This window comes from Dryobates pubescens, chromosome 9 (assembly GCF_014839835.1).
Source record: "Dryobates pubescens isolate bDryPub1 chromosome 9, bDryPub1.pri, whole genome shotgun sequence".
Taxonomy (NCBI): domain Eukaryota; kingdom Metazoa; phylum Chordata; class Aves; order Piciformes; family Picidae; genus Dryobates; species Dryobates pubescens.
The window spans coordinates 30,451,907-30,473,663 of NC_071620.1; the positions used below are offsets into that span (position 1 = coordinate 30,451,907).

The 21,757-nt window shown below is 41.6% G+C and overlaps 1 protein-coding gene across 1 annotated transcript in view; it reads left to right on the plus strand.

Moving 5' to 3' along the window:
- The window catches only part of DCDC2 (doublecortin domain containing 2), a 57,855-nt gene that overhangs the window by 10,807 nt on the left and 25,291 nt on the right, over positions 1-21,757 (plus strand). The window contains exons 3-8 of the mRNA XM_054164014.1: positions 86-103; positions 3,920-3,996; positions 4,094-4,225; positions 9,563-9,709; positions 10,986-11,040; positions 13,653-13,854. Of these exons, the coding sequence (XP_054019989.1) occupies positions 86-103; positions 3,920-3,996; positions 4,094-4,225; positions 9,563-9,709; positions 10,986-11,040; positions 13,653-13,854 (631 nt within the window). The remainder of the gene's footprint in view (positions 1-85; positions 104-3,919; positions 3,997-4,093; positions 4,226-9,562; positions 9,710-10,985; positions 11,041-13,652; positions 13,855-21,757) is intronic.

A 21,757-nucleotide genomic window follows, 5' to 3' on the forward strand; every position in this document is an offset into this window, starting at 1 on the left:
GCAAAAACTACTTTTGGCATGTGTACATGAGAATACCTGAGGTCATGGTTTGGCTACTGATCATTCTGTTTGTTTTCTTTGCCAGCAGTCAACAGTGGAAGATGTAAGTATCCTAAAGCAGGTTGTTCAATGCATTGCATGAATTTGCTGAGCGTTTTGTTCATGTTTGCTACATTTTGTGTATGTTTAGCATGTTTTTTTTTTGTTGTAAGGGAAGTGCAAATAATGTGAAATGTTGTTATAAAGCAGCTGTGAGTGTGTGGATTGTTTTACCATGTTTCAGTTAGATGCTGAACCGCATCTTGGCTTTGTATTTTCAAAGCTGCAGCTACCACTCAGCAACATGAGTTCAGCCACAGTGAATTATGACTGAAGGTGAAAGCTGGGCAGTGAGAGACTTTGTGTAGAATGTATCCTGAAATTCTAGTGTTTATTGAGATCTCAAACGCTGCAGATTGATCCCCACTCCCACACTGCCTGTGGTGAGTTTAGCTGCTTTGTTTTTCCCAGACTGTGCAAGGTACTTTACCAAATTATGTCACAGGTGGTAACTCCTCTTTGAAGCAGAAAGATCCACACTGCTGGTGGTGTAAGAGGCACTGTGGGAAGTAACAAATTCTTTGTGGAGTAGAAAGGTCAAAGTTATGTGGTTTTGAGCGTCTGTAATCCCAGGGTGTATATCCAGCTGTGTTTAGCTCTCGTTGCCTTGCAGATTCTCATTTACTGATTGTCTCCAGCTTACTTAAAAGTTCCTCCTTCCCCCCCCTAAATACTTCATGTTGCTGCTGTATGTTGTCATGTAATAGATCAGAATCTCACCATAAATTATGAAATACTTGCAACATTTTTTTCAGCAGGATATGGAAGCTGCCCTTGAATGGGTCTTATCAAACAAACTGGAAACACATGAAATGGAAAGATAAAATCACAATGGGACCAGACCACTGCTTAATGTAACTCTGCTTACCATTGCTGACGTACAAGTGCTGATTTACAGTAGCTGAGAACGTGGCTGGTGAAATTAAAGGAAAATAAAGGGTTTAGGGGGCTTGCACTGCTGGTCTCTTAATGTAAGCACAAGTTTTCACCCAAGACCGCATCCTTGTTAATATGTAACTTTGCAGTGCCAGAGAGGTCAGGCTATTCCAGACACTGCAACACTGTGGTACCTCCTGCAAAGAAGGTTAGTTAAATCCTGGATCAGGTCTTCTGCTAGGCTGGTTTGGAGTAACTCCACATGCTTCAAAGGAACTAGACTGGTTTGCAGCGGCTGAGCACTTGGTCTTTTGTTAATGTGTATTTCTGTGTATTGAAATGACGTGGCTTGCTTTTTGTAATCATAAATAGTTTAATGCTACTCAGAGCTTGTTCTAAATGGTGGTAACTTGAAGACTGTGACAAAAAAAACCAAAGCAGGATGGTCAGGTTAATTCTAAGAACAGTGTACAGGGTGGGCTATCTTGGCATTGTTTTATTTTGTTTTCTTTCTTCCTAACCACAGTGCAGCATAGATTAGCCAAACTCTTTTTTAAAAGTGTGGTTTCAGATCAGGCTAGGGTTGCTTGTACCAAGTTTTCTCACTGTTGTGCTTGGAGAGCTTAATGTACTATGCAGTATATAGAATAGAATAGAATAGAATAGAATAAACCAGGTTGGTAGAGACCTTCTAGATCATTGCATCCAACCCATCATCCAACACCATCTAATCAACTAAACCATGGCACCAAGCACCCTATCAAGTCTCCTCTTAAACACCTCCAGTGATGGTGACTCCACCACCTCCCTGGGCAGCCCATAACTGGTTGTATGTCTGCATTCTTGCCAACTTCAAAATGAAAGGTATGGTACACAGTTCATTTGCAGCACCCCATTGCTGACACATCCCTATGGGGGATGTGGTGGAGTCGCCATCATTGGGGGTGGTCAGGAGGAGACTGGATGCCGTACTTGGTGCCATGGTTTAGTTGATTAGATGGTGCTGGATGATGGGTTGGATGCAATGATCTTGAAGGTCTCTTCCAACCTGGTCTATTCTATTCTATTCTATTCTATTCTATTCTATTCTATTCTATTCTATTCTATTCTATTCTATTCTAGTCCAGTCCAGTCCAGTCCAGTCCAGTCTAGTCTTTCTTTTCACATTTTAATATAGGAAGTGCATTTGATTTAGATGCACTTAGCAAAACAACTCAAGATTGCATTTGGTTCTCATTTAGGCCATATTTAGGCAGAAAAGACAAATACTAAGTGTCTGCGCAACCTGGTCCTATCTTACATGCTCCTGCAGTTTGCTTGTGTCAGAGCAAGGCAGACAAAAAGCTCCTAGAAATATTAATGACTCTTTAAGAGAGTAACCCGAGACACAGGTTTGCAAGCTGATGCCATGCTGTCTATTACTGGCAGAAATACAATCCTTTGAATAATAAATGAGCTCTTTACATCTGTCATGTTGCTTGTTTTCTCAGGAGCCAGTGACTGGGCTGCAGGCAATAACAAGGTGCCTTCTGAGAAGCCTACAACAAAATTAATGGTTTCAGCAGCTTGCAAGATGGGCTAAATAATTGGGCACAACTGGGACTGTCCTAAATGGCTCCTTTATGCTTAGTAAATGCTTACTAACTAGTTTCAGTAAAGCGTGAAAGTGTTGCAGACTGGATCAAAGAACTTAAAGTTGTTTCATGGACTATTTGGAGTGTGTGAGAGTTTGAGCAGAGGTATAAACAGCATAAGTGAACATCAGGAGTAGCTGAGGAATCTGAAAATGTGAAACAAAATCATAGAATTATAGAATAATTTCACTTGGGAAAGACATTCATGAGCATTGAGTCCAACCATTATCTAACTCTATCAAGTCTGGTGCTAAACCATGTATGTCCCTTGGCACCACATCTCTGCATCTTTTACCTGATTCCAGGGATGGGGATTCAGCCTTACTGGGGACCCTATTCCAGTGTTTGATAAACCTTTCAGTGAAGAAGTTTCTTCTAATATCCAACCTAAACCTCCCCAGGCACAGTTTCAGGCCATTTCCTCTCATCCTGTAACTTGTTATTAAGGAGAAGAGACTAACACCCACCTCACTACAACCCTATTTCAGGTAGTTGTACAGAACAATAAGGTCCCCCTTCAGCCTCCTCTTCTCCACAACCCCAGTTCCTTCAGCTGCTGCTCACAAGACCTATTTTCCAGACATCAAAAGAAGATCAGGAGAGGTGATTCTGCCCCTCTGCTTGGGTGAGACCTCATCTGGAGTACTGTGCCCAGCTCTGGGGCCCTCAACACATGAAGGACATGGACTTGCTGACATGAGTCCAGAGGAGGGCTATGGGGGTGATCAGAAGGCTGGAGCACCTCTCCTTCATGGACAGACTGAGAAACTTGGGGATGTGCAGCATGCAGAACAGAAGGCTCTGGGGAGATATTACAGTTGCATTTCAGTATCTGATGGGGGCCTACAGGAAGGCTGAGGAATGGCTGTTTAGAAGGGTTTGCAGTGATAGATGAGGGACAATGACATTAAACTGGAGCAGGCTAGATTTAGGTTAGACATAAGGAGAAAGTTCTTTACAATGAGTGTGGTGAAATACTGAAATAGTTTTTCCCAGGGATGTGGTTGAGGCCCCATCCTCAGAGATGTTCAAGGTCAGACTTGATGTGATCTAGTTGGAAATACCCCTGCAGGGGATTTGCACAAGATGACCTTCAAGGACCCCTTCCAAGCCAATGCATTCTGTGATTCTGTGAAACCTGCAGCTGTAATTCTATATGCTCTGCAGAAGGTGAAGCTGGAATGGAATAATTTGCATATTTTAAAATCAGGAACTTCTTTCTGCAGATACACTTCCTCTCCTTGCTGGTGGTGGTCAGGGCAAACTCTTTCCCTGTGTGAAGGCTGAGTAATTTCTGTTTGTCCTTGTAGGTCAAGCCAGTTACTCACAGTAGGATCACTGTGTCAGCACGGTTTCGGAAACCACTCCAGGAGCCCTACACTATTTTGTAAGTAGCATTTTCAGTAGAATGAACTGGTGTCTTCACTTCAGGTGAGGTTTATTTAAAAAGCTCCTCCAAATTATTTTACTTTGCTTTGTTTCAGCCTGATTGCTAACGGAGACCTTATTAGCCCTGTAGTGCGCCTCCTCATTCCCAGGAAAACACTGAATCACTGGGATCATGTTCTCGAGATGGTTACAGGAAAAGTTACCCTCAGAAGTGGAGCTGTTCACAGGTATCACAAAGCTGGATATATGCAAGACACATTTGATATGTGTAGATATGTTTTTAAAACTCCATAGGTAGATATAATGGATCATTCCTGCTTCACGGGGAATTCCACTGTAAGAAAACTGAGGTGGAGCAAAAAGCTACAAAATGGAAATATGTTGGCTCCAAGCCAGCTTCAGGTTTCATTTCAACTACTGTTTGCAAACAGATTAAAAAAGTCAGTTTGTTTCAGTTGTTATTTGTTGACTAAATACTCGGGTTAGCAAGCATTTGCAATAATGCAGTATATGTAGTATTAAAAATTAAGTTACATGTTAGAGTGAAATGAACATGGTAAAGCTGGTGAAGATGTTTGGATGTTGAGGCCCCATCCCTGGAGGTGTTTAAGACCAGGCTGGATGAGGCTCTGGCCAGCCTGATCTAGTGTGGGGTGTCCCTGCCCAGGGCAGGGGTGTTGGAACTAGATGATCTTTGTGGTCCCTTCCAACCCTGACTGATTCTATGATACTATGATACTATGAATGTGCAGTCATGGATGTGTTCCATGTTACCTTTTAATTTTGATATTTCTTGACATTCATTGGGTGAAGCAATTTCAAGGAAAAGGTTATAGATTCTTTGGAAGACTTGTGCTATGACTAGGCTGTACTTTATACTCATCCAGCTCAACCTCCTAATAAGAGCCACGGCCAAAGCTGTAATCGGGGGGTTGCAAGTTCCAGCACCTCAGCTACTCTGAGCTGTTTTGTTATCCCAGAAATAAGAAGCGATAGGTAACTTTCAGTCCCTTAAGTCTTTTGCAATGCAAAATATTATCTCTAAAATAGGATCTTGTAGTTGTTGCAAGTTTTAAAGCAAAATGATGGATGCAGTTTCCGTGAGAAACACTGCAGTCTAAGTAGGCTGCCAGGGTGCGTGCAGGCAAATTGTTGGCATTCCAGCGCTGCCCCATGCAGTGTACATTGCAGGAATATGTTCCTCAGATGGGAAAGGGCCTTCTGTGGAAAATCATTCTTCACAGCTTATGCAATGTCTGGGCAAAGCTTACAAAATATTTCTCAAATCAGTGAAGATAAGGTAGTCCTTCAGTTCTGATGAATTCCCAGAGCTGTTACAGACATAAAAAAATTACCCTAATTATATCTGTTGACTATTAGCTCTTGTCTAATTTTTCCTCCCAGCTCTGTGTTTCTCTTCTCTTGTTATCTGGCAGCTTAGTACTTTTACTTGCAGTGGAGTAAACCTGCACATGTGGTGGAGCTTTCTGGATGTAATTCAGAAGTGAGCAAACTAACAACCATTTACAAGATACTAATGCTTTCTGCTCTTGAGGTGCTTAACAGTTTAAAAGCCTATCACTTTTTATTCTTATTACTTGATGTTGCTCCCTGGTGAAACTGAATGATGTACATGAAAGCATAAATCATTCTGTATGTATCTTAAGATTGCTTTTATGGAGTTGCCTGCAGTGCTTAGGTTTAATCCTTTAGGATAATGTATGTGTCATTCTGAATTCTTTAATGCTTTCCTTTTTGTGGTTTGCTATTAACCCATTTTTCATTTTCTTTTCCATAAAATGCTAGGAATACATATTAAATATGTTAGTAAAGTGATCATTGTTCTTTAATAAGCTACACATTAATTGCTGGGGTTTGCTGAAACTGTGTCAGCATTAGGGGAGGCCCTGTAAGGCCACTGATGCTGGGAAGATCTATTTTTTCATTAAAGAAGGATAAGTGCAGTTATGAGAGCTGGCTTTATGTAGATGACAGTTTTTCTTTTCTGTGTTATTAAAAGATACCCAAAGCTGCCAGGTCTTAGATGTGGCTTAAAAAAAAATATTAAAAAATAATCTCCATCAGAATAGGCATGTAAGAAAGAAATATGAGAGAGGAGACAGTGAGAAAGCAGCTTTTCTGCTTGCCAGTTTGTGCGTGGGTTTGGGGTGCATGCAGTCTCAAGCTGCGCCAGGGGAGGTTTAGGCTGGAGGTTAGGAGGAAGTTCTACACAGAGAGAGTGATTGCCCATTGGAATGGGCTGCCCAGGGAGGTGAGGAGGAGACTTGATAGGGTGCTTGGTTGCATGGTTTAGTTGATTAGGTGGTTTTGGATGATAGGCTGGACATGATGATCTTGAAGGTCTCTTCCAACCTAGTTAATTCTATTCTATTCTATTCTATTCTATTCTATTCTATTCTATTCTATTCTATCCTGATGGGCAGGCACCAGTGCATCAGCACCTCAGAATTTGGGCATATTGGTCCGACAGGTTCTGACTTTGCTGTCTCCTTTGTCAGCCTGTATGTTTGCTTTGTTTTGGCTGCCCCTTTTTGGTGGAAATGGAAGGCCACTGATATCCCACAGGGCAAGCCGTAGGTCATTCCCCAGTGACCACAAGAAGTGACCACCTGGAGTACTGCATCCAGTTGTGGAGCCCCTATTGCAAGAGGGATATGGACGTGCTGGAAGGTGTCCAGAGAAGGGCCACGAGGATGATCAGAGGGCTGGAGCACCTCTCCTGTGAGGACAGACTGAAGGAGTTGGGGCTGTTCAGTCTGGAGAAGAGAAAGCTCTGAGGTGACCTAATTGTGGCCTTCCAGTATCTGAAGGGGGCCTAAAAGAAGTCTAGGGAGGGACTTCTCAGGATATCAGGTAGTGATAGGACTAGGGGGAATGGAATGAAGCTGGAGGTGGGGAGATTCAGGCTGGAGGTGAGGAGGAAGTTCTTCACCATGAGAGTAGTGAAGCCCTGGAATGGGTTCTCCAGGGAGGTGATTGAGGCCCTGTCCCTGGGCGTGTTTAAGACCAGGCTGGATGAGGTTCTGGCCAGCCTGATCTAGTGTGGGGTGTCCCTGCCCATGGCAGGGGGGTTGGAACTAGATGATCCTTGTGGTCCCTTCCAACCCTGACTGATACTATGATACTATGATACCACAGGCAGATCTTTATTGCATGATGCTATCCAGAGAGAACCCAGCTGGTCTGTGAATGATAAATGTCTCCAAACCTGTGTAATGCTTGCTAAGTCAATAATCTATTTATTTAAGTTCCTCTTTATTTTTAAATGCTGTTTAAATTTCACTTTCATCTTCAGTGACTGATTATGTTGGATGCAGTTATTGTGATTACCATTTTCAGGGTGAGAAATAAAACTAGAGATTTTCAGATCATTCATAACATTTCCAGGAGTTACATTGAGCAGAAAACAAAATATTTAAACACAAGCAAAGCTAAAGATGAGGAGCAAAACCCTACAGTCATGGTTGTATGTGCCTCTATATACCTGCAGGACCATACAAAGATATAATCCAGTTCTTAAAAGGTGTTTTTTTCTGTTGAGTTTCCCAAAGCAAAATGTAATCTACCAAAACACAGTGAGACTAATTCAGAAATAGGCTTCTTGATGGCTTTTTGGATTACTTGTTTTATTTTCCTTGTCTGTGTGTAACTGATGTTGTCTCTGGTAGTGAAACAAGAACTGCCCTTCGAATTGCTGGTATACCTGTGAAATGTTTGCCCTAAAAATTAAATGAGTAATACAAGGGGGATGCTTCAGAGTTAGCATACCTTTTGGCAAGGAATCAGCTGCAGTTTCACCTTTGAGAACTGTAAGTCTTTATGAAAACCAAGGTACTTCTACGTGGCAGGAAGCACCTGTAAAAGCAAATGAGGGGAATATAAGAGACATGGACACACTGAAGCAAGCATAACAAAGGGATACAGAGATGAAGAAGGTACCTGCTGTGGGAAGGGCTAGGAGAGCTGGGACTCTACAGCCTGGGGAAGAGAGGGCTCAGTGGGGTCTTGCTAATGTGTATAAATGCCTGGTATGAATGAGTGAAGAAGTCAGAGCCAGGCTTTTCTTGGTGGTACCTGGTGGCAGGACCAGATGCAATTGGATACAAACAAATTGCACTTGAACAGAAGAAACAAATATTGTGAGGGTCATCACACACTGGAGCAGGTTGGCCAAAGAGAGGCTGTGGAGTCTCCATCCTTACAGCTATCCAGAACACATCTGGACACAGCACACAGTGCTCTTGCTCTGCGCTGAGTGGTTGGACTAGGCAGTGTCCAGACTTCATGTGCAACCTAAGCTATTTGGTGTTTCCTGGTTCTTTAGCAGCATCTTTCTTTCTTCACAGAAAGAGTAATTTGTCATTGGAATGGGCTGCCCAGGGAGGTGGTGGAGTCACTGTCCTTGGAGGTGTTCAAAAAAGGATTGGATGTGGCACTTGAAGCCATGGTTTAGTTGTCATGAGGTGTTAGGAGTCAGGTAATAGGTTGGACTTGATGATCCCTGGGGTCTTTTCCAAACCGGTTGATTGATTCTATGATCTTTTTCTCCCCCTGTGTTTATTCAGGGTAGTGCCACTGTGTATATGAACTTAATCAGTGTCTTCCCTATGAAGTGGAAACTCTTTGCATTTTACATGTCAGGGATGTTCTCAGGGCAGGCTCTTGAGAGGCAGGCTGAGAGCTGTGTCTGTTCAGCCTGGAAAAGAGAAGGCTCAAGGGAGACAACATAGCAGCCTTCCAGTACCTGAAAGGGACCTACAAGAAAGCTGGGAAGGGACTTTTTACAAGGGCTTGTAATGATAGGATGAAAGAGAATGGCTTGAAGTTTGAGAGGACAGATTTAGACTAGATATATGGAAGAAACTCTTTACATAAGGGTGGTGAGACACTGGAACAGGTTGCCAGGGGAGGTCTTGGGATGACCTCTCCCTGGAGGTGTTCATGGCCAGGTTGGACAGGACCTCGAGCAACCTGGTCTAGTGGAAGGTCAACCTGCTCATGGGATGGGGATTGGAACTAAAGGGTCTTTGAGGTCCCTTCCAACCCAAAACCTTCTATGAATCTATGAAAACTATCATATTAGTCTGTGCTAGGTGGACAGGTCCTGGGTTTTCAGTCATGTGGCCATGAATGCCCTGTTCTTCCCAAGTTACTGCATCGTGCCCAGAGCACAGATGGGATGTGGAACTTGTTAAGAGAGGAGTCAAGGACTCATGGAATAGATCCAAGGCATCAGGGGAAAGGCATTAAAGACCTTCTAAGTACAAATCAATTAATTTCATTTTATAAGTTATGTTTTAAATCTGTTGCAGTGCTTCATAACTCATTAGCTTTATATAAACTGTGATTTAGGTCATTAGTTTGGTCTGACTTGTCTTTGTTTTTAGTGTAGTGACTGATGGCATCCACTGTACTTTATTTGGTTTCATATCTGGAAATTCAACAGGCATTAGTGAGTTTAGATTAATGTAGTTTTCAAGGATCTTAATATATCTGACCTCCATGTCAAGGTTTGTTGTATTAAGCATTTTTGTATTTTTCAGACTTTATACTTTAGATGGAAAACCTCTTCAGAATGGGTCAGACTTGGAGAATGGGCAAATTTATGTTGCAGTGGGTAGAGAAAAGTTTAAGAAGTTGCCATACGCTGATCTGCTCTTTAGCAAATCTACAGCGAGAAGGCCACCAGGGTAAGTTCTGTAAATGTATGATATACTTCTCATGTGCTTGTGTGTCAGTACATTTACAAAGTCCCACCAGTAAAGTACAAAATCATAATACCAAGCACAGTGGATGGAGGGATCAGCATGAGAGTCGTTCGCCATTGGAATGGGCTGCTCAGGGAGGTGGTGGAGTCACCATCCCTGGAGGTGTTCAAGAGGGGATTGGACATGGCACTTGGTGCCATGGTCTAGTCGTGAGGTCTGTGGTGATGGGTTGGACTTGATGATCTTTGAGGTCTCTTCCAACCTTGGTGATACTGTGATACTGTGAATGTAAACATTTATTGACAACTTCTAGGGAAATTGAGATACAAATCCAAAAGGGAATATGGAAATTCAGAAAGCTGTTTCACCTCATAAACATGCCATTGATCATGTATATCAGAAAATCAATGTAAAAGAAAAGGATTGTTTTGACTTGGCTTAATTTGTTTGGTTGTCTTTTTTTCCCCCTTGGGATACAAATGTGTACAGCTGGATGGGATTAGATGCAGTTCAGATCTACTCTTGCTTGGTTATATTTTGTGGAATATGTGCTCCCTTAAGTTTGCTTTATGTTTGGGTATGTGTCTTGTGGGCTAGAATTGTCACACAGCAGAGGCCTAAACCAGATGTCTGTAAGAAATTGTGTCTTTTAGTAGCTTTGGAAAGCACAAAAATTGGGAGCTCTTTTATTGAAATGGATTAAAATAGGAAAATGAAAAATTTCCCCACTAAGTGGGGTACTTTAGAGAATTTGTCCCATATTCTGGATAGAAACTTGAGTGTGATTTATACAGTTTTGGGTTTTTTTTAGTGAGCAGCTGTTGACAACATGAATAACTGGGAAGTATTTTAGGAAGCAGCATTTGCAGCAGATGAATTTAAGGACGGCGAAAAGTTGTGTTCATCGATTGTTGTAAATGGTTCTGTTGAAATTGCTTGAACATTTGGTTATAGTTGATATGTATAATATATGTGATAATAGTTGCAAGGTTCTTTCACATGGTAATTCAGAGAGTACTGCTCTGCAGATTTTCAGTATGTAAAGTATACATTGTGAAGAAATGTAATGCATTTGTTTAAATAAATTAATGAATATGTGTTTAAATATAGTCTAGGGAACAGAAATGAGGGATTCTTAGTCAACATGCACAATCAATAAAGCAATTAACTCTGTTGCCAGCTGGGTGTTACCTGACTTGATTGTAGATACATCATATTGACCGTGTACATGATTCTAAGATGTGGCTTATTTCTGCAGTTCCAAAACCTCCGTACTACCTCCGATTGCAGGACCTCAAAAGTCTAAAGGCAGTGTAAGTATCAAGTTTGCTTCTAATTTAGCTTAATTCCAGCAGATGGAAACTCCCTGTCCTTTGGGTTTTAATTAAATCTGAAGAGAAAAAAAATCCACAGCCACCTGGTGGTATTCTTATTAAAGCCTGATGATTCTGCAGTTACTTGCGGTGTCAATTAGGCAAAAGAGATCTGATAGAGTATTGCTGCAATAATGGCTGCTTTATTTTTTATAGGACCTTCCATATCAGAGATCACCTGCTGCTTTGAGGTCTTTCCCATAAACCTGGTTAACTATCTTTGTGTATTTTTTGCATTTATTTATTGAAATTCTACACTTAAAGGGAAAATACAGACCCTTCTACCAGACATCTCGCAGAAGATGGTGTTTCTGCATGCTGAGTCTGAATAAGGCCTTAAACCCGTTTCCTATCTTATGTGTTTTGACCTAGCGAAGCATTAAATACAGACCTTGGGCCTCTGCTGCTTTGTATCCCCTGTATCTATTTATGTGTGTACAAAATGAATCCACTGTGGGTGTAAAACAGTCCCAGGTCAGCATATATCTGTTTGCACCAGTTCTGTACAAGTGCAGTTTGTTGTACAAGTGCACTACATCGGCGAGTCAGACTTGCAGGCTGTCATTACAGTTGTGGTGGCTGATCAGGTCCTTACACTGTTTGCAGAACAAGCTCCTCTGGAGCCACTAAATAAAAGCAGCAACAAACCAGACAAGACTCTGATCCATTCTGTTGAAATTCAGGAGAAGATGCAAGCTCAGTAAAGAACATAATTTCAACTGGTGTTTGTTTTGAAAGTGTGAGCTTGGCAATTCTATCATTTCTAAAAAGAACTCATTAAGAGTATTAACTTATTGCTGCTTCCACTGTTAATTAATTATATGTACAGAAAATTATTTGATATTCGCTTTTATTCCACTGAGATTGCAACACACAGTGATAACCAGTGCTAAGGAGGCAGGAATATGTACTGCTGTTCTTAAATATCTAATGCAGGCCTTGAGCTGGTATCTATCACGCAATTCTTTGCTTCAATTTGATGTCTGCACTTTTTTTTTTAACTATTGCTTGGGAGTAGCAATCTCTAATTTGAATTAGAAGAGCCTGAAATACTGCTGTGCCCTCATTTCTCTTCACAGAGAAAGGATCAATGGTAGATTTGATGGCACTGGTAGATAAATGGTAGGCTGGGTGGTAAAAGCTGGATGGTATTTAAGTAAGATATTCTAAACAGAACTGATTTCTACTGGTGATGTGAAAACTATTAGAATCATAGAAGTGTAATGCATGCAGGAGTTTTTAGGGAGAGGTGAGATTTTATTTGGGACTTATTTTTCTGAAAAATATTAATTTTATATAGTATTACTTTTTAACTTTACCAGTAAGGTGAAAAGAACTGTTCATGACCATTGCAGGATGACAGGCCTTTCTGGTAGGCAAGATCTAAAATGGCATAAACTGTTCATGCAGCTACACTAAGCAAAACAATGATGAGGAATATATTTGCCTTCTGTGACTCAGCTAAGTCTGTGATAAGGTGAACAATGCCAGGTATTGATAGGATTTTCTGCCCTATCTGCATGGATGTTTTGCTGTTATATGGAGTGTTTTGATAGAACTGGACTAGGAAGAAATGACACGTGCTATTAGAACTGCCAAAAGAAGGAGGCTGACAGCCTCTAATGAGAGGCAATGAGGAGGGTCTTCCATGGATAAAGTCATACAACCTAGAACAATACAGACCAAAGGGCTGCTCTATGCAGTTCAGGTTTTAACAGTGTTGACTGTGAACAGATTTAGACTGAAGAAAAATGTGTCTAAATAATGAAATCTCTGGCTAACACACCCGGGATAGGATAGGATAGGATAGGACAGGATAGGATAGGATAGGATAGGATAGGATAGGATAGGATAGGATAGGATAGGATAGAATAGCATAGCACAGAATAGCATAGCATAGCATAGCATAGCATAGCATAGCATAGAATAGCATAGAATAGCATAGCATAGCATAGCATAGCATAGAATAGAATAGAATAGAATAGAATAGAATTAACCAGGTTGGAAAAGACCTTTGAGATCATTGAGTCCAACCTATCACCCAACACTATCTAATCAACTAAACCATGGTACCAAGTGCCCCATCCAGTCTCTTCCTAAACACCTCCAGTGATGGTGACTCCACCACCTCCCTGGGCAGCCCATTCCAATGGCAAATCACTCTTTCTGTGGATTATACATACATCAAAGCTGTAGAATTGAAGACCAGCACAGGAAGTTCCACCTCAACACGAGAAGGAACTTCTTTATTGTAAGGTCCATGGAGCACTAGAACAGGCTCCCCAGAGAGGTTGTGGAATCTGCTTCTCTGGAGACTTTCATGGCTTTCATCTGGATGAATTCCTGTGTGACCTGCTCTAGATTATATGGTTATGGGGTGCTGTTCTGGCAGGGGAGTTGGACTTGATGATCTCTGGAGGTCCCTTCCAACCCCTAACATCCTGTGATCCTGTGATACCAATCCTTAGTATTGAAAGGTTGAAATAATACTAAGCATTTTAACATTAACTGTGTCATTTTCATCAGTGATAATTCCATGCGCTTCTTTTCAGGGAAATGATCGTCAATCTAAATCTACTGTTGGGTCCAGTGACACAGGAGAAAACAGTTCCTCACCTCAACTTCCCAAGGGGAAAGACAAAAAAAGGCAGAATCCAGAGGATTCTGTGTCCAGACGACACTTTTCTAATAACACTACCAAAGCGAAACATCCTGTGAGAGTCACAGCTTCCATGGGACTCCTTCAAGATCAGGGTCAGTACTGAGACAATGTTGCAGCACACAGACATTTGAGTTTCTGTGAAAACAGTGAAATAATGGAATATTTGCTTGAATAGTTCTTCAGTTTACTCTGCCTAAATGAATGAATGAATGAATGAATCCCTGGAGGTGTGTAAGACAGGGCTGGATGAGGCTCTGGCCAGCCTGATATAGTGTGGGGTGTCCCTGCCCATGGCAGGCGGGTTGGAACTAGATGATCCTTGTGGTCCCTTCCAACCCTGACTGATACTAATGTACAAAATACGCCTTCTGCACAGGAAATGTACCTATGCAAAGGCCAGTTATATGAGGTTCAAAAAGGCCAAGTGTTGGGTCCTGTACTTGAGTCACAATGCCCCCAGGCTTGTGGGGAGAGTGGCTGGAAAGCTGCCCAGTAGGGAAAGACCTGGGGGTGTTGATCAACAATTGTCTGAATATGAGCCAGCATATGCCCAGGTGGCCAAGGCAGCCAATAGCATCATGGCTTGCATCAGAAATGGTGTGGCCAGCAGGAGTAGGGAAGTGATTGTTCCCCTGTACTCAGCACTGGTGACACCACACGTTGCACACTGTGTCCAGTTTTGGTCCCCTCATTGCAAGAAAGCCATATAGGTGCTGGAGCATATCTAAAGAAGAACAGTGAAATGGCACAAGTCTTATGAGGAGTGGGTAAGGGAACTGAGGTTGTTTAGCCTGGAGAAAAGAAGGCTGAGGGGAGACAGAAAGAGAGATTGGCCATTAGAATGGGCTGCCCAAGGAGGTGGTGGAGTCACCATCACTGGAGGTGTTTAGGAAGAGACTGGATGGGGTGCTTGGTACCATGGTTTAGTTGATTAGATAGTGTTGGATGATAGGTTGGATTCCATGATCTTGAAGGTCTTTTCCAACCTGGTTAATTCTAATTCTAATTCCAATTCTAATTCTAATTCTAATTCTAATTCTAATTCTAATTCTAATTCTAATTCTAATAACCCCTTATTGCTGTCTACAACTACCTAAAAGGAAGTTGTAGTGAGGTGGGTGTCTGTTTATTCTCTCAAGTAATAAAATGATAGGACATGAAGAAAAAACCTTAAGTTGCTCCAAGGGAGGTGTGGGTTTGCTTTAGGAGAAATTTCTTCACAGAAGGGTTTTTTGAGCATTGGACTGGGCTGCCCAGGGAAGTGGTGGAGTCACCATGCCTGAAGGTAGTTAAAAGATGTCTAAATGTGGTGTTGAGGGACATGGTTTAGTGGTGGAACTAGCTGTGCTTGGTCTTGATAATCTCAAAGGTCTTTTCTAATCTAAACAATTCTGCAGCTCTATGAGTCTCTGCCTAACCACTACACTCCTGGCTTCATTTGCAAGAGGCTGCATAGGATTTTTAGTATACCTTGGAAGTTAAACTATTGTTGTCCTTTCTCCTTTTGATAAAAGCATAATAGGAAACTTATTTTTACCATTTCCCCACTGTTCTGGTCTGAAAAAAAACAACAAAAAGTGAAGAAAAGGAGCAGGTTTACTCGAAGGACACCTTGGTGTCCCTGAGGATACATGGTTCTGAATAACAAAATGACTAGACCCTGGAGGCATAGCACAAACACAGATTCCCATTAGCTGATAGCTGCTGGGACTAATCACACAGCACAGCTGCTGAAGGCACTTTCAAAATTTCTCCCCCACTGTATTGTGGCAGCAATTTAGAAATCCAGTTGTAAACATCCACTTTCAGAACCTGTTTTTCTTATCTTATGGTGTGATATTCTCCCTCCCCTCCATTTATTTTAAAGGCTAGAAAACTCTTCCCCTCACTACAGATGTGGCAGCCATGCTGGGATGCCTGATTTTCCTCATTAGTGATAGTTCCAGAAGTCATGTATACAGACCAATTATTATGAGGAAATAAGTTACACTTTTCATAGCATTTGACATTTCTTCTTACTGCTGTTTAAGTGTCAATAATGAAGTGTGCAACAACAAATTGCGGTCTGAACCTCAGTACAGGTCGTCCAATAGCACCGGTTTGTACCTCCATCTAGCATCAGGAATTGTAAATTTACTTTAAGTCAGGGGCAAGTTTGTAAATTTGAGTTTTAAAGGGTTAATGGAATACAATACTTTATAATCTAGTTGTATCTCTAGCTATAGGCTGGGGTCAGAGTGGCTGGAGAGTGGCCAGGCAGAAAGGGACCTGGAGGTACTGGTTGATAGTAGGCTGAACATGAGCCACCAGTGTGCCCAGGTGGCCAAGAAGGCCAATGGCATCCTGGCCTGCATCAGGAACAGTGTGGCCAGAAGGAGCAGGGAGGTCATTCTGCCCCTGTACACTGCACTGGTTAGGCCGCACCTCGAGTACTGTGTCCAGTTCTGGGCCACTCAGTTTAGGAAGGATGTTGAGTTGCTGGAACATGTCCAGAGAAGGGCAACAAAGCTGGGGAGGGGTTTGGAGCACAAGCCCTATGAGGAGAGACTGAGGGAGCTGGGGTTGCTTAGCCTGGAGAAGAGGAGACTCAGAGGAGACCTCATTGCTGTCTACAACTACCTGAAGGGAGGTTGTAGCCAGGTGGGGATTGGTCTCTTCTCCCAGGCAGCCAGCACCAGAAAAAGAGGACACAGTCTCAGGCTGCACCAGGGGAGGTTTAGGCTGGATGTTAGGAAGAAGTTTTTCATAGAAAGAGTGATTGCCCATTGGAATGGGCTGCCCAGGGAGGTGGTGGAGTCACCATCACTGGAGGTGTTTAGGAAGGGACTAGATGGGGTGCTTGGTGCCATGGTTTAGTTGATTAGATAGTGTTGGATGATAGGTTGGACTCGATGATCTCGAAGGTCTCTTCCAACCTGGTCTATTCTATTCTATTCTATTCTATTCTATTCTATTCTATTCTAATCTTTGTTGAGTTTCAGATTTATTTAGATACCATTCTATCCTTTTGCTGGCAAATGGACATAATATTGGCTGACTCTTTTTCAGTCAGGTTTTTTATTCTGAAGAATGACAATTATACTGCAATGAAAGTAACTGGAAGCATTTGTCCCATGTTATTCATGGAGTGACTGTATATATTCTTCTCCTTGAAATCATCATGGTATATCCCCACACCTTGCATGCTTGCCATACCATTTTAAAATCATTACAGATGACACAAAGAATGCAGGGAAAGGCTTTTATATGTAGGCTGTTACCCACCATGCATATCTTTAATTGTTACTATGTTTTTGTTGTTGGTTTTTGGTTTGGTTTGGTGGTTTTTTGGTTTTAAACAGACACATTGGCTTCTGTTTTTAAGGGGCCAGTACAAAATTCTTTCTACAGAGCTCAAAATCTATATATTCTGATCTAGTATCCTGTTCAGAGTATTGAATTGGTGTGTACCTGCCTACTGAGTAGACAAATTTCAGGCAGACCTCTTACATTAAGAACAGCCAAGCCACACAACATTTCCTGTCAGGTGTGTTGCCATTATGGTGATTTTCTGTATGCTTTTTTTTTTTTTTTTTTTTGGCTTGAAGATTTTTGTAAGTAAAGTTTCTGCAGATTTTCTGAAGTGTCTTGGAGCAAATGGACTCCTCTTCCTAAGGTGAGAGAAATGAACTCTTTGCCTTTGTCATCCTGGCTTTAGGTTATTGGAGGTTTCTGATTGCTTTCTTCCATTTCCCTGTGGAGGGAGGAATAGCAGAAGCAGCAGTTTTTCTGTCCTTTCAGCAGGCAGTGACTAAGAGACAAATCTTACTTTGGTGGACAATTATAGACAGAGATTTACTTCTTCTTATTTAGTGCTATTGCTACTCCACCTGCTGACAGGAATGGTTGGATATCCACCAGGTTTATTGAAGAAGTGACTGCTTGCTTCTCGCTGCAGCTTTTCTGTGCTTTGTGAGTAGTGCATAACTAGGAGGAACCGTTCAAGGCAGCCAGTTCTCTTGTTTGAGCTAAATTGTATGCTGGGGGAAGCTCTCTGTTGTTTCTGTGTCCCTTTATTTTTACCCTCTGTATATGAAGTCCTGATAGGAGAAGCAGGAGTACACAGTTTGATATGTGTGCTGTTCTGCAAATCTAGCTAGTCATGCAAGCAGTCGTTGAGGGAGATGAATTCTCTAGGTTAAATTTGGACAATGGTATGGGAGGAGAAATCCAGAGGCATGTAATGGATTTTTGATGGGCTTCCAGGTTCCTTCTGTCAAGAAGAGACAAGTGTGTCTGGAGATGCCCATTCTCTCCATTGACAGTGAAATTAGAATTTTACCTGAGACTAGATTTATATTTTAGATGCTGAAATATTGGATGTGTCATGTATGTAATTCCTGCCTTGAATTATGACATTTTCAGTTTCATTTTTGAGTGAGGAGTCTTACTTGGAAATTGAGAAGTATTTTTGATGGAGAGCTAGAAGCCAGCTCCAGGAACACAGTGATAATGATTTTTGCCAAGTATTGCTTTGATCAGTGCAGCTTCTCTGTCTTCTCTGAAGGCTCACTGCAGTTCCTCAGATGGCTTTGCAGGTTCATTAAAAAAACCCATTCATTCCAATTTGAAGGCTTTGGTTTGGGTAGGGGAAGAACTTATCACCATCTTACAATTTTTATGTTATTTTTTTTCCTGATGGACAGTGAAAAAGACTCTAGGGACTTTAGTTGGATGCATTTGGCTGTCACTGATGTTGGGTTGTTTTTTTTCTTTAATTTCAAACCAATAGACTCAAACCAAGTGAGTTTACACTTTTTCAAGTGTATGGAAAATAAAAAGGGAGTAAATAAATAAGTAAGTAAATAAAAAAGAAGAGGAGGCTCAGGGGAGACCTTATTGCTCTCTACAACTACCTGAAGGGAGGTTGTAGCCAGGTGGGGGCTGGTCTCTTCTCCCAGGCAACCAGCACCAGAACAAGAGGACACAGTCTCAAGCTGTGCCAGGGGAGGTTTAAGCTGGATGAAGAAGAAATTCTTCATAGAGAGGGTGATTGGCCATTGGAATGTGCTGCCCGGGGAGGTGGTGGAGTCACCCTCACTGGAGGTGTTTAGGAGGAGACTAGATGGTGTGCTTGGTGCCATGGCTTAGTTGATTAGATGGTGTTGGATGATGGGTTGGACATGATGATCTTGAGGGTCTCTTCCAACCTGGTCTATTCTATTCTATTCTATTCTATTCTATTCTATTCTATTCTATTCTATTCTATTCTATTCTATTCTATGACATGACATGACATGACATGACATGACATGACATGACATGACATGACATGACGAGTTTCTTTGCATTTGCATTTAGTAAATTGAATACATTGCAAAACATAAAATGAGCAAATAGTACTTGGCAGAAGGAAAGCCATGTTGCTTAACTTGCTGCAGGATGAAGTGTAGGTGTACTGATGCTGGGTTTAGAATGTCTGGACCAGGACAGATATTTCAGGGCTTTTGCACTGGTTTTGTGACAGTTTAGCCCTTAGGATCCAGCTGTACCCAAGAGGAGGCTGAGTTTTGCAACAGGCATGGAAATAAAAAAGATGTGGTTGAACAGGAGGTACTAAATTAGTTTCAAAATGCAAGGGGTCTCAATGATCTGTCATTTACATAAAGGAATAAATTAGATGCTTGGAACCATGGAGAGAATAAATAAGGTGTATGACTGAAGTAGGAAGAAGGAAGAAACTGCCTCATATTATGGGATTCAGACCTTCAATTTTCTACCTGTTTATGTATAAAAATGAGTGAGCTTGTGGTGGTTTGAAAGGAAAGGCTCTGCTTTCCCTCCCCCACTGAGAAAGAGACCACGGCTAAACCCAGTCGGAGAAATGAGATTATATTTTACAAGGAAACAGATTCTATGTAACACAACAAATACAGGTATTTTACAATATATACAGAAATATAAAGCAAATAAACTCAACCAGAAACCAGACCCCCCACAGAGGGGCTTCCCCCTGTGCCCCCTTCACCCCCCTACCTCCCTTCTCCCCCAAAGAGGTAGAAGAAGAGACGAGGACAGTTAACAGGGCAGGAAAAGAATAAAGGCCTTGCACAGGGAGTTAGTATCTTATCTTAGTTGTCCAGAATCCCAGAAGCAGATCCAGCCGAAAGGGACAGCGAAGGAAGGAAGACTGAGAGAAAGTTCCCAACTCCCCTGGGTCCAATCTCTCCTCCCACAATCCTACCAATGAAATTCGTTTAGAAAACCAAAATATTTTACAAACATTTAGCCAGTGTGCCCCTTTCTTAAAGGCACAGCGTCAAACGGCCACAGAGCTATTTCATAGCATCATGGTATCAGTCAGGGTTGGAAGGGACCACAAGGATCATCTAGTTCCAACCCCCCTGCCATGGGCAGGGACACCCCACACTAGATCGGGATGGTCAGAGCCTCGTCCAGCCTGGTCTTAAACACCTCCAGAGATGGTGCCCTGGCTAAGGCAGCTTTTTCTTTGTTCTAGCACCATCAATTTTCCTATCAATAAAGGAGACTGCTTAATACAAGGTAGACCTCTAGAAGCACCTTTTGCAGTTTCTGTTGAGGTATTCAGATGTCAGCAATCCATAATGGTATAAAATCTTGTTAAAAATGTAGTGTTTTTTAAAGAGAGGAACTAATTGCTTAGAGGCTGCAATGGGATGAGATAAGGAAAAATACATTTTTTTTTCTTTGTATTCCCAACAGCTTCATATGTACATTTATACCAGTTTCTTTTTAATTCCATTACTTTTTGAGGGCAGAAGTCACAGGCATACAGACCCATGATAACCTATCACCAAAGCAGTGGGATTTTCTGGAAACGAGCCTTGTGCAACAGTGATACTTTGAAATGTAAAAGAAAACAGGAACCAACCCACCCAAAAAAGCCCCCAAAAAACCAAACAACCGCCCCCAAAACCCCCAACCAACCCCCAAAAAACACAAAAGAAAATAATGTTGCAGACAGGCACAGGCAAAAATGCACATTTCTGCCTATTCCTCGCAGCAATCTCCTCAATTTAATGCACCACAGATTTGTTACATGTTGTTGTTAATTTGACTTAATGTTTTTATGGAGCAGCCTCTGTGGTAAGTCACATTAATATTTTTTGTTTCTCATAGCCACATTAACTTCCTTGCTTACATAGAGAGCTGGGTAAATGGCTCTGATGTTCATAAAACATTCAGGGCAGGCTATTATTACAATGATTTCATTTTTTTTTTTATATCCCTACTGCTAAACTTCAATCAGTGGAAAATTTGAGATGCATTAATGCTGCATAATGTTGTAATTTGTGCTACAATAAGTGTTTTACAGTTAATGCTGATTAGGGAAGGAGCTTATATATGAGCTGTTAATTGCTCTGCTTAATCATTTAAAATATATAGCTATTTTATGCATTAGTTCAGTGCATAACTCCATTACTATTTAATAAAGTCATAACTTCCTTGTTTGTCGAGTGTACAAAAGGATTCCAGCTGCAATATTGAATGGCATCAGACAGAAAATTATCTTGGCACTTTAGCCAAGGTTTGCTCAATTATACATGCACCAATTCGTTGCTGCTTTCTGTACATATGGTGCTGAGTGACAGCACAATCTACTGAACATCTGTGTATTGAGACAACTGGTCGCCTGTCAGGTGAAATACTGTCAGTCAAAATGTTTGGGGCATTTATAAATTTGCTGTTGCTAATGATTAATCTGTTCTGTATCTTCCAGGAGATTAGCCAGAAGTGGAAAATATCTAGATATCTACCGTTAGACTTCCTTTCACACAAATGAATTCTCAGGGGCAGCAAGGCCAGCATAGCTGGTATGGGTAAGAGACAGGACAGAGTAGACAACTGAAGATTAAGATCCTTGGCTACTAAGAGTCATTTTGTAATGACTTGCAGTGTTCCTGTTTTAAATTGCATTGAGTTTATTTGTCCATTGTAACGAAGTCACAGAGGTGAAAATACTCTGGGAATGCA